Source organism: Emydura macquarii, unplaced genomic scaffold (genome assembly GCF_026122565.2).
Source record: "Emydura macquarii macquarii isolate MOO-44397 ecotype Brisbane River unplaced genomic scaffold, CSIRO-AGI_Emac_v2 contig_1483, whole genome shotgun sequence".
Classification (NCBI taxonomy): Eukaryota; Metazoa; Chordata; order Testudines; family Chelidae; genus Emydura; species Emydura macquarii.
Window position 1 is genome coordinate 12,958,919 of NW_027131620.1, and position 15,534 is coordinate 12,974,452.

Genomic DNA, 15,534 nt, shown 5'->3' on the forward strand with positions numbered 1-15,534 from the left:
GCACTGAGCACTCGTGCAAACCCCTGTGGCCTAGTGTGTAACATGGAAACTGGATGTAAGGTTCCCAAATCAAGTTTTCTAAGTATCTTAGTGTAAAACTTTGGGGATGGTGGGGAGGCTGACTATGGTTTTTCACTTCAGGCTACTTAGCACACTCAGCTCCTATTGAAGTCAGTGCCCAGAAGATTCATATAGCACTAAATATGTTTAGTTCTTCAGTAGTTGTAACACCCATGTCCTGTCATCTGCTGAATGCTATGCCTCATCACATAAAGAAGAGGATAGGATTTTTAGAGTTCAGAATCTTGGTTTCACAGTTCCTATTATAGCTCTCCCAATAGGAGGTGAAAGGGATATGTTGCAGTTATTCACTGAGGAATTAAATGCATTATATTCTAATTGAGGCCTCAATCCATACAATACTTGATAATCTTACTGGAGTCTCTGTTTGCTTTTGTATTGGCATGTTTTTATATTTTGATTTTGTCAGTGCGAATTCTTTGATCTTCTTCCATTTTTGTAGTTCCAGGAGGCACCACTGTCCTAGTGGAGCTCACCCCAGATATTCACATTTGTGGCATTTGCAAGCAGCAGTTCAATAACCTAGATGCCTTTGTTGCTCACAAGCAAAGCGGCTGCCAGCTGACCAGTACAACTGGGGCCACTAGTACAGTCCAGTTTGTCTCAGAAGAAACTGTGCCATCAACGCAGACTCAAACCACAACCAGAACAATCACTTCGGAGACTCAGACCATCACAGGTATTGCTTAGGAATTTGAAAGCACACATCCTATAGAAAATAGAAATGTAAATCCATGTACCCCATCACATTAGGCTAAAACACCAGTTTGCACACAAGCATTCACATATGTTTGGGTGAAGGAAGGAGAAGGAATCTGACTACTTCATTAGCTTTGGTGTAACCCTCTACACTTAATATGATCATTAAAAATGTAAGTTCATTTATAATACCTTAAACCTGATATGATGTGCAGTCAGCACTTAATGAAAAAGAAACTGTAATCAGTGTCAGTATTCATGAAAAATATTCACATTACAGTGCATTTTTAATGGTACCCTTGGTAACAAACACAGGCTTAGAGCTTTTGTTGGGCCTCAGACCATGCCTCTTTATAAGAGAAGACTGCCTCTTGAAAAAGTGCTCCCAAAATTAGCTAAAATATCATGATACTCAGTATTCCTACCTCTGGAAAAGCTTATACATATGCACAAGTTTACTTGCATAAAGTTACATGCATGCATGTTTTCAAGCTCAGGGCCTCATTTAGTTTGAACTAATTTGAACAGATGCATTAATTCTAATTTTCGGAGAGATTTGCAGAAATATTTTGGGGGAAAAGAATCTGGTATACAAAAGCCTTAAAACTAGTGAAAGATACAGTAGTCAAAAGGACTAAATTCAGGGCTGTCTGCCAGGAATTTCTGAGTTCTAATCCCTACCCATGCATGATTCTCTGGATTTTGGATGAATTCTTAATTTATCTGCCTCTTGTTTACTCACCTGTAAAATGAGGACAGTAATACTAATCTATTTGATATTAGGAAAGTGGTGAGATTTAATCAACTTAAAGGCCATTAATTAGTCTACATGAAAATGTTTTTCCTGCTGTGTTTACAGTTAACACCTAAAATTCCTGTAACTGCAAGATTAGATTTTTTTTTAATCTATTTTTTTCAGTTTGTTTACTTCATACTTCTTGACAGCATTTTGTATAAAGCCAGTCTTGCTGTTTCCCCTGAATATTGAGTTGCTAACATTTAACAACATACATAACTGTACTCGTGAGTAAAGCCCCACATAAAAAGTAGAAGAAGCTGACTGAGCCTTGAGACCTGCATTTGGATCTACATGGTCAAACCCTTGTGCTTGTGCAATATCCCACAGTCTTCAGTGCAATTCTGTACTGATACAAGGGACTACCCATGCAAATCCGGTTGCAGGATAGGGGCCAGTTTCTTTTTTTGTTTGTTCGGGTCGTCGATGGGGAGAGAAAAACATTTTATAAAAGAATAAGCAAATGTAATTGTAAAACTAGAATTGAGTATGGTGGTGCTTAGTGAAATTGGATGTGGATTGGAGATGTTTGTACTATGAAAGTGGACCATTTTATGTTTTTAGTTTCTGCTCCAGAGTTTGTTTTTGAGCATGGCTACCAAACATATTTGCCCGGTGAAAGCAGTGAACCTCAGACTGCTGTTGTCTCCCCACCATCAAAATCGCGTTCCAGAAAATCCACTACTGCAGTTGCCCAAAAGAAATTGAACTGCTGCTATCCAGGTGAGGTATTGGCTACATTTTCATTTTGCAAAATTTCATGAAATTAATCTGCACAGAATGCAGACGACAACTTGATGATATGCTCCTTTAGGCCTGATCCTACACAATTGGGAGTTTTGCCATTGACTTCAATGAGTGTAGAATCAAGCCCTCAGGCTCTGATCTTTTTCTAATGATACAAGCTGGCAAGGGTCAGTGGGGCTGTACCTGGCTTCCAAGTGTGCTGATGCACATCACTGTAAAAGTAGGGCCTGATTTATATCCTCTGTGTTCCCCATCCTGCAATTCTTGTGAAGGATCATGTAAATTATTTTTTGCACTTTATCCACAGCTCTGATGGACTAAAGCATTTGCAAGGATAGACAGATTTTAAATATTTTCAATATTTTTACTATTTAAATCATATAAATCAGCAAAGTTACCATATAATACACAGAAAATTCCTGCAAAACAAAGGCATAATTCTTTCATATAGGATTCAATACTGCAAGCCGTGGGAGTTTCTTTTCTCAGATGAGTGGTCTTATTTATTTTAATAGAGTTTACAGTATTGTTTCAAATCTTGCCTTTACCTGAGAATCTTATTTCACATGCACAGCCTTCATTTGTGCACACTCAAACTTTCAGGCCCTACCTGGTATTCTTGATTCAGGCAAAACTCCTAAGAATGAAGGCCCCAGTGTGTTAGCTAGGTCCCCACTATCTCTAATCTGAGACCATATGTGAAATTAATTAGTCTCCCTGTGTCCCCTGTGTACCGTAGAGTGCATCTCAAAACCCAGGCAGAGATTCCACACAATTTGTTTTAGAGATTACCACAAGAAATTCCAGAGTGAGTTAACGCAGAGAATGAATTATCTTCTAGGGAAGCACTAGAAGACTAAAGTTTATAGGTAAGTACAGCTACTTACTTATTGTAAGTAAGTGTATGCAAACAAGATGTGGACTTCAGTGTTGAATTCCTTCTCTGTATATTTACCTATGTAATCGCACACAGGAGAGCCTTGATATATTTGACACAGAAATGTTACAGATAATATGCCAAGACAGGCAATATCCTGAATCTGTCAAAGTACATGTCCCATTGTCTTGTAAGTTTTTCTTAAATTTCAAAATCTAATTTTTTGTTCGTAATATCTGATTTCTTTTCAGGTTGCCAATTCAAGGCATCCTATGGTATGAAAGACATGGAACGTCATTTAAGAACACACACAGGTAAACATCTAAAGCCTTCACCTTCTATTTTTGTTTCTTGTTATTGTCAATAGATGTTTTCCCACAAAATAAGTGTCTAGTTCTAGGTGGTACAACCTACATTTTCAAGAGGCGCAATCCCTCCCCTAGCTTCCTTGAATGCAAGGACTGTCCCTTTGGAATGCCAAATCCCACGTTATTGTGCCCACAACTTTAGTATGGGCTGGTTTGTAACTTACAGTCCTCTGGCTCCCAGGTTTCAAAACATCAAAAATGATGTATGCTTCACTCATCATTGAAACACAGGAACCGCCATGGCATGAATGGGCAGCTGTTTTTCAGTACATCACAACATTTTCAATAGTTTAGGATAAGAAGTTAAAAAAAATCCAATTTGAAAAAATAATTCTAAAATATTTTTTAAATAATTTTCAAATGAACTTTCGCAAGTTAGTGTAAAGCGACACATTTTCAAAAGGTCTTTTGAATTGTGCTTGCATATATTACCATCTTTTCTGTGCATATTAGGAAGGGTGGCTAATGTGGAAGTGTTAGAAGGCATAAATATTGCTGGTGCATTTAAAGAGGCCTTTGGAAAATGCAAGCTGTAGCTATTTGAAAATTCTATATGGTTTCTTTATTGTGTTTTGTTTAGTTCCAAGGTTTTGTCATTACAAAACTTAGATGCTGTTTTGTTTGGTTTTCAGGAGATAAGCCCCATAAATGTGAGGTGTGTAGCAAGTGCTTCAGTCGCAAAGATAAGTTGAAGATGCACATGCGTTCCCATACTGGGGTGAAACCTTACAAGTGTAAGCACTGTGACTATGCAGCTGCTGACAGCAGCAGTCTCAACAAGCACCAGCGCATCCACTCAAATGAGCGTCCGTTTAAATGCCAGATCTGTCCTTATGCAAGCCGCAACTCTAGCCAACTTACTGTACATCTCAGATCCCATACTGGTAAGTCTAGACCAGAATTTCGACCTGTAAGACTTCACAATGCCTTGGGCCATGTTTGAGGTATATTGATGCTAAAGAGGCAGATAGCTGCTCAGTTGGATTTTCAGAAGTGCCTAGGTATCTAACTCCTAATGCAGAGTCTATAATAGAAAAGTTGCAACAGTTTTTAACTACATTGATTTTAAAATTGAACTAGCTAAACCAGTGCAAATTCCAAATGTAGACATCCTTAAACTATTTTAATTTCTGCATAATTCAGCTAAATTTGCATCTGTAAATTACTAAATTCAGCTAAACCTGCATAGGTCCCCCTCAGGTCAAGACTGAGGCATGTTTGCAGGGCAGTATGAGGAAACTGGCACTGCTGCTGCCCATGCTATGCTTGTTTTGTGGATAGAAGATTTCAGTCTTCAGGGTTGTCAGCCCACACACCTTTTGCAAACATTAAATCATAACTTCTTATAGTTAAATTATTTTCCTAAATTCTCTTTTAATCAGATTTTCTCTTGTAGCTTGTATGCCGTTTGCTATAAAGATATTGAACTTTTTTGTGACTGTACAGTTATCTCTGACATCAGATGTTCTTCATTCATTCTGGGGTATTAGGTTGGTTTCCTTATTGTTCTTCATGGATTTGATTAATTATGTGAATGTTAGCTGTAAGGCGGTTACTATTCAGGGTTTACTGTATTAGCTTTGAACCTGCTCTAGGTTCTGATTCTGAACTGAAGTACTACACTGTACATTAGTTCAGATGTAGGCAGTGTGGAATTTATTTCCGGCGGATAAAAGAAATTAATCGCACGTGAAATATTGAGGAGGGAAGAGTCAAACCAATCTATCCTTAGCAGAAGAATCTTTTATGCTTCACAGATCTGCTGTGATGGCACAGGCAGGACAGCTAGGGAGTTGTTTTACAAGGTTCACCTGTTTCTGCTGCTACATAATAGGATGTGATGGGCAGTGAGAATTGTACATGGGTGAGTCGGGTAATAATGGTTAGATACAGTCCAGAGAACACCTGATGCAGGTTTACCCCCTCTAATGCAAGTGTGTGCAGATTACACACATGCACATACATGTAAGCTGGGGCATTTGTGCCCCTGGAAGGATTCATCCATGGGAGAAAGAGAACAATGGTTTTATTTTATTCTTCCCCACTTTTCCACCAGAGTAAGATAGCTTTTCACTGCTACCTGGGCTGTGTGGGAGCTCTGTCTGTGAAGACTTCTGAATTGGTGTATGTATATATACACACTTTCTGGGTGAACTTTCTGCCACTGGGAGGCCAAATGGCCCTGATTCAGAAGGATTCAGTCAATGGAAAACAAGGAATGAATAAGCCCTTTGTATGATTTTTAGCAGGTAAATAGGGTGACAAGATCATGAGAACACAGGTTTGCTTTGTCAGTTTAAAATCACAGCCTTTATGTCAAGTTGTTCTTTCAGGGCCACATGCTCCCCTCCTCCAAATAAATACTGTGACTTTACATACCTCAATTTGTGGGATTAAAGTGGTCTCTTTCCTGCTGTTCCAGGGTGGATGAGGGAAAGAGGCATCTACCAGGAGCAGCTTCTCTAGTGTCTGCTGGGAAGTCAGCATAGACCCAGTTTATCCCCATAGAAGGGTTATCCTTTCACTTTAGGTTTCATAACTCCTCCCTTTGAAACCATGCTGCCTTTGCCCTCCAGAATTGAACCTAAAATGAATTGTGGACAAAGGGGAGTTCCTCCAGAAACTCTTATGTGGATTACCTCTGGGAATGCCTCATTCTGTAGTGGGGAGCAGATTTCACCCCTCCCTCCTTCCCTTCTGGAATGCCAACCCTTGCAGATGTCCTGTGGAAGGACTTCCATGGTGGCTAGGAGGCAAGAGGGAATGTGCTGAAGCGGGATCTGTGTTCCTGTTTCCACAGATATGAGGTCTTTGCTGACCTCGCTATTTCTTCCCTTCACTGCATGAGAGATAAGAGCTTGTAGCTGATTATCATTTAAATGCATGAGAGCATCAATCTGTGCACTTCCCAAAAAGAAAAAAACAAAAAAAAAAATAGTTAGGAAAAATAATTTTCCTTTCTGAGGACTTTCCAATTTCCAAATGATATCTAGACTCATACACTTCCAACATAGTTTTAAATTTAGTAGCATTAAAATAGTTGATTGTTGCAGTGTTTAGTAAAGTATTTTCAGATACATTATGCTGCTCTTGCGTTTTCTCATTTGAATCAGTCAGTTACATTGTTAGTATCATTAAAACTGCTCAGTATGCAATGTTAAGTCTTTAGAGTTTAGTTTTTTCCCATCCTTCCCAAATAAATCTTTTTTAGATATGAAGAACTTGTCATTTATTGAATGTAAATGCATACTTTAAAAAATAATGTTTGCTAAGAAATTAAGATTAAGATTGGATTGATTTAAAAGAAAATTTCAGACTCTCTATTCAGGATGCACTTTCTAATGCACAGAATCGGCCATTCTCTGTACTGCTAAAAATTTGTTAGAAATTCATAGAGGTAAAATGTTTTTGTGACCCTGTATAACTTGGAGTCAGATTTTATAAACTCTTGCTAATTTGATTAATCCTTTCATTCTCTTAATTTCAGTGGTACAATTCACATGGATAATATTTTTCAGGATCAGGGCCTTGATTTTCTTTGGTACCTCTTCCAGTGTCAAATTATGTAAGGCTAGTAGTATAAATAAATATATAATACATCAATCTGCAATTTAGAAAACACATGTATTACTCACTTTTGTACCCAAATTCTGCAACACTGTTGGTCCCATATATGAAAATTGAGCTATTTAAATATGCATTATTCCTTCATCTGTAAAGTAAGTAAAAATTCAATAGCTGAGTCTTATAATTCAACTAGAAGAGTGTGCATCTGTGACTGCAAAATAAATAAGCTAGACTAGCAACCAGTGTATCTTCATTAATAAAAATCTATATCACAAACATAATACAGCATATATCTCAATTATTAAACGTGAGATTTGCACAGTATGTCATAACTTGATTTGAAAAATAAGCTGCTAAATCAATGACACGTAGCTGTATAAGCAAATCATACAAAATTCTACAAATATCACAAAGATCTATAAAATATTAACTTGTAAAATAAATTAGCAGTTTGAGTATATATGAACAGAAGCATTGACTGAACTGAGTACATTCCTTCATTTTATTTGTCTTACATAGCACCCTATATTCTTTCACCTTTCTCCCCCCATAGCATTACAAAGTAATACCAAAGTGATGTCTTACTGTTCAAGTGGATCAGAGAAGAACTGTCTATTAGATTAAAAGAATGAATAGTATTGTTTTACAAATACTGCTTACTTACAAAATCATTTGCAAAATCTAGCATTTGAATCCTTTGAGACAGATTTTCAGCTGGGGCTGTTTCTTGCCTTTGTGTGTGTACAAAAATTGTGCATGTACCTGTACTGTGCAGACGCACACTCCTATATGTATCCTAAATTTTTTTAAAAAATCTTTAACTGGGGTTTGTGGAAAGTTGGTTGGTCACATTGTGCAGAATCCCCCATTTCCAACTGTTAAATTGCATTGCAAATTACAAGAGAAAACTATACACTAAATAGTTCCCTAAAGTTACATTTCTATGTAAGTAAACTCACATGAATCCACACCTTGTTATTTATCTTTTGCATGTTTCATTCCTCTCATTTTTCTTTTCCAATTTTTATGGTGCCCCCCTACAGTATAATTAAAATTTTCCCCAATACAAACTGTAGTAACATTCTGTAAATGTGGAGTGCCCAGTGTATTCTCTGTGCATCCAAGTAGATAGTACTAAGTGTTGTGCTTATCTCTCACCTTCCTCTTCACTTTTTCAATATTTGCTTCAAAAACTGAAAATCTAGCAGAACACTTCATCTTTAGAGAATAAAACAGGTAACTAGCAGATTGTTCTACCAGTGTAAGAAATTTGAGCCAAATATCCTAGGACAAAGTTAGCATGTGTACATTATTTTGGAGGATGATTTTTAATTTGGGTCTTCAATGGTAACAAATATTTTATGATCAAAATCGCTTTAAAAGATGATTAGCTAATAATTTAATTCCACATAGTTTGGAATGGATTTAATACTCCATCGTATTTAAGTTCTCAGCATGGTTACAGTGATATATGTATGTGCTTACATATATATTTAGGAAAGTTTTATAATGCATCAATATCTAGCAAAGAGACAACTTTTTTGTTTTGTTTAATGTTTATCTCAATTAGTTAAAAGCATTAGTTGAGACATTCAAGCTTACTAATGAGGGAGGAATCAGAAACTTCAGTAGCTTGTTTTGGATCAAAGTTCTGCCATTCCTCCCCCCCCCCTACAATGAATGAACTAGAAGTGGAGAACGTCTGGACTGCAGGGAACTACAAGCGTAACCACATACTCCCTCTACCTACAAGCACTCTGAGCCAAGAGTGGCCACTGTTTCCCACACAAGTGTCTCTCTGATCAGCTTCAAGTGAAACAAGAGATTGCAGCATTTGAATTCCACCCTACAAAAGAGTTTAGTGCATTGTGGAAATATGTTGGGAAATTTTAACTGGAACAAATTGGGTTCATGTACCAATTTAAGCTTGTGCAGTTCATTGCATCTTTGTTTCTCCAGGAAATACTGTAGATTCTTGGTTTGACTCCTAATTTAAATTCATGTTTTGTTGACAGGGGATGCTCCATTTCAGTGTCAGATGTGTAGTGCTAAATTTAAAATCAACTCGGACTTGAAGAGGCACATGCGGGTGCACTCTGGAGAGAAGCCTTACAAATGTGAGTTCTGTGACGTCCGCTGTGCCATGAAAGGGAACCTGAAATCACACATCCGCATCAAGCACAGCATGGAGAACACGCTCAAGTGTCCAGAGTGCGAGTTCCAGTGCGGAAACAAAACCAGCCTTCGGCATCACTTAAGAACCCATCAGCCTGAGCAGCCGGTGAAGTGCTTAGAGTGCAACTACTCTTGCTCTAACAAGGCAGCTCTCAAGGTGCATGAGAGAATTCACTGCAAGGATCGCCCTTTCAAATGTGACTTCTGCAACTTTGCTACCAAGCAGCGGAGCAATCTGACCACGCATGTGAAGAAAGCTCATGGAGACAAAGTCAAGACCAAAAAGCGAACTACTGAGAAGAAAGAGGGAGATAAGCCAAAGCAGAGCGGCTCCAGGCAAGTAGCCAAATTGGATGCCAAGAAAGCATTTAAATGTGACCTGTGTGAGGCTTCCTTTGTCCGAGAAGATTCTCTTAGGAGCCATAAGAAGCAGCACAGAGAGTATAATGGGACCAAAAATACTGAACTGGCTGTTTTGCAGCTACAGATGGATCCCAGTAGGCAGACCAGTGCCCCAATTACTGTAAGTCACCTTCAAGTCCCAATTCAAACCACTCAGGTTTCTCCATACAATGAAGGAAGGGTCAAGATCATTGTTGGCCATCAAGTGCCTCAAGCTAATAGTATAGTTCAGGCTGCTTCGGTGAATGTTATGCCTCCCACATTAGTTGACCAGAGTCAGGAAGACCTATCTGCCAGTAGCCGGTTGCAAATACTGCGCCAGGTTAGTCTGCTGGCACCGCCTCCTCCTCCGGTTTCTCAGAGCGAAGCTGGGTCAGTGGGGCAGCCGGCAGTTCTTCTCACAACCCATGACCCGAGTGACAGCAGTGCTCTCCACCAGACGGTGATTCCTGCAGCTCCAGTCGGTAATCACGGGGCTTCAGCAAGCCAGGCTTTCATCACTGATTCTGGAATCAGCTGTTCTGACTTGGAAGGTCTCAATGCTTTGATTCAAGAAGGGGCAACAGAAGTGACTGTGGTTAGTGATGGGGGTCAGAGTATCACTGTGTCCACTTCAGCTCCCCCTCCTCCCATCTTTTCCTTATCCTCTCACACAGAAGCACCTAAGCAGACCTACTCCATCATTCAAAGTGGAGCCCATACAGCAGTGGTCCCCAAACTTTTCCTCTCGCATCCCCCCTTGCCAGTAATAGAATGTGTCCGCGCCCCTCCAGGCCGGGAGCGGAGTCGCAGCCACACCAGGGGCCGTGGCCGGGAGTGGGGGTCCCGGCCGAGCCGGGGGTCACGGCTGGGCCATGGGCCGCGACTGGGCCCGGGACTGCGGCCAGGACTGGTGGCCGGAGGCCAAGAGCGGGGGCCGGCAGCCAAGCCAGGGCCTGGGGCAGATTCTGGACCGCAGCTGCGGTCCGGGGTGGGGCTGGAGCGGAGCTGGGGAGCAGATCGGGGCTGGGTGGCACTCCCTCCCCACCCTCTCGTGGGGGCTGGCCCAGGCCCTGCCACACCCCCCCGGACGTTCCTTTGCGCCCCCCTAGAGGGGCGCGCCCCACAGTTTGGGGACCACTGCCATACAGCTTCACTGTGTCCTGCAGACTTCATACCGGATTAGTTCAAAAACTGTTATTCCCTTCAAGGTATTATTGGCAGCGCAAATGCTGGATCATGCCTTGTGAAGCCTTGAAGTCTGTGGGGTTTCATGGGACTTAAGTGAGGGTCAAATGTTCAGCCATCCTGAGGTTGGGCTCTAACATTCCGTTTGCACAGATAGTAATACATTGCATTCACACATACACATGCAGAGACTTGCACATGCAAATGAGACTGCACAATTACAAACATCAGAAACTAGAGGCTACGTAGTCTTTGAAAAATTGATCCTGAATGTCAAAGCAACTGTTTCAGTAAAACTTCCCAAAACAGGATTTTTCTTGTGCAGCAAATTACTTATTTAAACAAAATAATTTTTTTTTTTTTTTGGTATCGAATGCGAAGAACATCTCACCTTAAGATACCTTCATGACAAATTTTCATCCCCTGTGAAAGGTCTGAATAAGGTGCTTTGTACAGGGTACCAAAACAGTTGTTCCAAGACCCATTAACACCTACCTAGCCTGTCCCAAAACACCTCCTGCAGCTTACTATAGAAGGACTATAGCTGTGCTATCCTGCATATAAGCCCTGATCAGGCAAAGCATTTAAACGTATCAATAGCACCTTTGTTTTAAGTGGAACTACTCATCTGCTTAAAATTAAACACATGCTTAAGTGCTTTGCTGGATTGGGGCTATAGGAGCATCCTCTGGTTAATCTGTCTGTTGCTAACATAGTACAAAATTGGTTCTGCTTTTTGGGCTTTGTACGTGGTACTGATGATAGTCCCAGAACAAACGTCTGTTCATTTTTTTTTCTTACTTGTCAAATAATTCAAACTGCTGGACATAATTCTAATAGAATCTGATACTATCAAGATGCAACTATTTTGATGATAAAAAATGAACAGTGTGTTAACATTAAGAATTAAGGCCCCAGTCCTTCAAACACTTATGCATGTGCTTACTGCCCTTGAATAGATCCACTGAAGTGTTTGCAGGGTTGGGGTCTACATTTGTAAATATTTTTTTTTCCATTTAGATTCAGAACCAAACTAATCTGGATGAAATGGAGCCAGATTTTCCAAAGTGCCTAACACACAGCAGCTCCTAATGTGACAGTGATCACCAGACTTTTCCAAAGAGCTCAGAGCTCTGAATGCTGAGTTATTTTTTAAAAACATAGGCATAAATGGGAGCTGAGATCTTTTCAATGTCTGACCTCTAGGAGCTATATGGAGCATTGACAAAGAGTCCGAGGCCTGATCCGGTGTCCGTTGAAGTTGATGAAAGGAGTTCCGTTGACGTCTGTAGGAATTGGATCAGACCCTTGGCAAGCTAATGCACTGTAATGCTGTCTGTGTTCCCAGAACTGTGTTCACATCATAATGGCATCACAACATGTACATTCAAAAAGGCGGCAGATGAACCATAAACCCCTTGAAGGTATACTAAAAAATATAACTTGGCATGGGCCCTTCAGCTGGCTTTGGCTGATTATTAATCCCCAAGAAATGCCCTGCACCACAAAAGTGATTTTGGGGATTCTATCTAGAGACGCATTTGCGATAATCACTAATTTCAGGACCAGTCTATTGACGTCCAGAGGAGTTAGGGGCACTTAGCTCCTTGCTCGAGACAGTCATGTAGTGATCAGGGCCCAAAGTATTTCTCATAAAATAATAGTGAATTATAATAATGCTGTCTGTGTGTTGGTTATAAATTGTGTCATAACAGACCTTTTATGCAAATCATGTATACAGCACAATGATCTGTATAAGAAGGGTCCTTTTTTAAAAAAAAAAAAAAAATACAAATATATTTTTCCAAATACAGTACTGCAATTTTATGTCATTTGTTTTGGTGCTGCATTATCATTTGCTTTTAGTCTTTGTATGTAAGAATGCAGTTTAAAGAGAGAAAAAGGAAAAAATATTCAACCTATTGCAGTACAAAACCTAATCATAGATTCCGTTTGGGAATCAAAAAGCTAATTAATTTAAAAAAATAACTACTTTAATATTGCTGCAGAACAAGATAGAGGTTGTGGATATTTGTGTGCTTAGCATCATCCTGTAATGAGTGTATATTTATATAAAGAATAAATCTGTACATGTCAGTATTTGGCTTCAGCCATAAAAGACCATAGTGGATCAGATGAATAGTTTTGTAAGGTATGTAATATATACCATTTTTAGAGAGAGAGGATGAGAATGTTTCTCCATGGGTATGAAACCATGTTTAGATAAGATACATATGTAGGGCCATATTTGAAATTGGTCTTTTATAGCTTTAAACAAAAAAATAGTTTTTTGGTTTGCACATGCATTTTTTTCCCAGCCATACTTCTGTTTGCATTCACAAATCTGAGTCTTTGTATCCTTGAGAATGACACGGAGGGAAATGCTGACATATATTACAGGTGCAGTTTTAGAATCTTTCTGTTGACAGAGGAGTTGATTAGAAGAGTTTTGTAAGCTTGAATCCACCAGCAATGCCAACTTACTTCAGTATAGTTTTTCTGAGGTGGTTTTGTTTACGCCTTAATAATCATGTTCCTTTTAAGAAAGCAATTCAGAATAATAATCTTGATTCCTGAATCCTGTCTTTGGATTGATTAAAACCAATTAGCAATATATACTGTCCAACATTCTGGATAGGAGAAAAGGCTGTTCTTTAGTTATAAAATAAATGTTGAGTATGTTAAACAAGGAACTAATTTATTAGTAAAGAAGATGGCTTCTTGGCTCTCAGGCTGCATTGCAATTTGAAAGAGAAATTTGTGACTATCTACATTAAAAAGATCAGTACTCCATACTCTAGTATAGTGGTTCTTGTTCTCAGTCTTCCATATGATGATTCCATTTGCAACTGCTTCTCTTTATAGGTGTTTCAGAATCATCTGTGCCAGTTCCCAAAGTGCTATGGGCAGAGGCATGCTGATTTATGGGGCGCTCACATCTGAGGAGGACTAGTTGCAAGTCATTGAGCAAACCTACTGTAATGTAAGATGAGACACAGGGAATGGGAAAGGAGGTTGCTGCACCCAAGGCTAAGAAGAGGGAACATATAGTCTGAGCAGTTAATTGGGAGCCTGGAAATTTTGAGTTAGGATCCTGACACACTTGCTCTATGGCTTTGACAAGTCATAACCTGTCTGCTTCATGTTCCCCAACTGTAGAATGGACATAATAATACTTACCTCTCAAGCATGTTGAAAACTTAGTGATGTTTGCAAAGCACTTTGAAGATGAAATAGCACTTGGCGCCCATATTATTATCTGTGGTTGCTGATCTTCAGGTTGTGAAATATTGCTCTAGCTGATAGCATAATATTTTGAATTAAAGTGCACAGAAAAATACAACGTAGTAGGTCAAGACACTCTGGAACTTTTACTGCACTCTTGCAGTGTCCACATGTGACGTTATTGCGTGGCAAGCTGCGTCGCTGTAGATTTACACGGTGGCTTACCAAGCAGTCAGTTGTCATGTAGTCAAGCTCTTAATGTTCTCTGTTCCTCCATGTCAAACCATCTACAAATGTTTCTGGGTATATGGCAAGTCAGAACATTCTAACTTGTCAGATAACTGAGATTGGGGAAATGGTATGTAGTTTGAATATACAGTGGGCACGGCAACCTGTAGTGAAGAGAAGGCAAAAGAAGACATTAAACAAAACAAAGATTTTAAATCTTTTAACAGCAAATAACATTTTCTTCCCTCTCAAGACACAACTTCATTGACCTTCACAAGCCCTAATGCAGTAAGTGAGGGTATTAGGTTTGATCCATCAGTGGAATGATACAGCAAAGCTCTTATTGACTGCAGTGTTAAAGGAGCCAGCCCCTTTGTAGTACGTGATGACAGGCAACTGGTGAACAACATTGAAAGCAAACTATATAAATCGAGCACCACAGGCTTATGCCCAGTTTTGGCAAAAGCTGCCTTCAAATCATACTGACTGTTAGAACATCATGATTTAGCCATCTCATTGGTTTTGTTATTTTTGTACAATTTATCTTAATTACAAATTCTGTATCTTAATAAAGGTGGTGACTGTTGTCCTAACGTAGCAGTTAATATCTGGGAGTCCAAATACAGTAAATTTTCTGATTATTTCTGAAAAGGATATCTGTGTGCTGGTTTTTTTCATTCATTCCTTTATATAAATATAGATATTCAAAATAAAATAAGGAACGAAAAAAAGACAAAACCAGAAAAGTAAAGGAATCTGAAAGGAAGGGAAAGGAGAGAAGAATGACCTCTGGGTTTCCAGCTGCTAGAGATTAATCAACGGTTTCTAAAAAGTTAGACAATCTTTTCAAATTTGTCGGAGGTCCTTCTTCTCTGAAATGTTACTTTCTCTTTAGCTGCCAGCTTGCTATGCCAAGTTTCTGTCCCTGGAGGCAGTCTGTTCTTCCACCTAAGCAATATGAGTCATTTGGCTACAAGCGCTGCTTTAGAGAACCAAGCTTTCCATGAGTGGGAGAGTTTTCAAGCTGATATGAGATGTCTAGCATATTAATCCTCCTAACTACTTCCAGGCAAAAGGATTGCTGTGTCAGATAGTCCCGAAACATGAGCCTGTGTGACTCTGGGAGACCCACATGGATGCAGCAGTCTGTTTTGGCAAGGCCCATGCACTGTAATCTACGTGGGCATCAGTGTCAACAAAAA

General features: G+C 39.5%; 1 protein-coding gene across 3 annotated transcripts; it reads left to right on the forward strand.

Moving 5' to 3' along the window:
• The first annotated feature begins 531 nt into the window (after window positions 1–531).
• Window positions 532–13,832, forward strand: ZFP64 (ZFP64 zinc finger protein). 3 transcript variants are annotated; one of them, XM_067554221.1, is made up of 5 exons: window positions 532–760; window positions 2,141–2,299; window positions 3,452–3,514; window positions 4,201–4,452; window positions 9,151–13,832. In XM_067554221.1, exons 3-5 carry the CDS (start codon window positions 3,478–3,480, stop codon window positions 10,875–10,877), a joined length of 2,016 nt encoding a protein of 671 aa, XP_067410322.1. In that variant the 5' UTR covers window positions 532–760; window positions 2,141–2,299; window positions 3,452–3,477; the 3' UTR covers window positions 10,878–13,832. The 3 variants fall into 3 exon arrangements, with proteins under 3 accessions (XP_067410322.1, XP_067410321.1, XP_067410320.1); XM_067554220.1 differs by lacking the exon at window positions 532–760 and adding an exon at window positions 3,063–3,192 and having other exon boundaries at window positions 1,853–2,299; XM_067554219.1 differs by lacking the exon at window positions 532–760 and having other exon boundaries at window positions 1,853–2,299.
• The last annotated feature ends 1,702 nt before the right edge of the window (window positions 13,833–15,534 follow it).

What these genes read in the sequence shown, in the direction of transcription:
- ZFP64 (XM_067554219.1), top strand. Translation starts at nt 2,089, where the DNA reads ATGTGGATTGGAGATGTTTGTACTATGAAAGTGGACCATTTTATGTTT. An exon ending in ATTGAACTGCTGCTATCCAG is followed by an intron (nt 2,300 to 3,451) that starts GTGAGGTATTGG and finishes ATTTCTTTTCAG; the next exon opens with GTTGCCAATTCAAGGCATCC. An exon ending in ACATCTCAGATCCCATACTG is followed by an intron (nt 4,453 to 9,150) that starts GTAAGTCTAGAC and finishes TTTTGTTGACAG; the next exon opens with GGGATGCTCCATTTCAGTGT.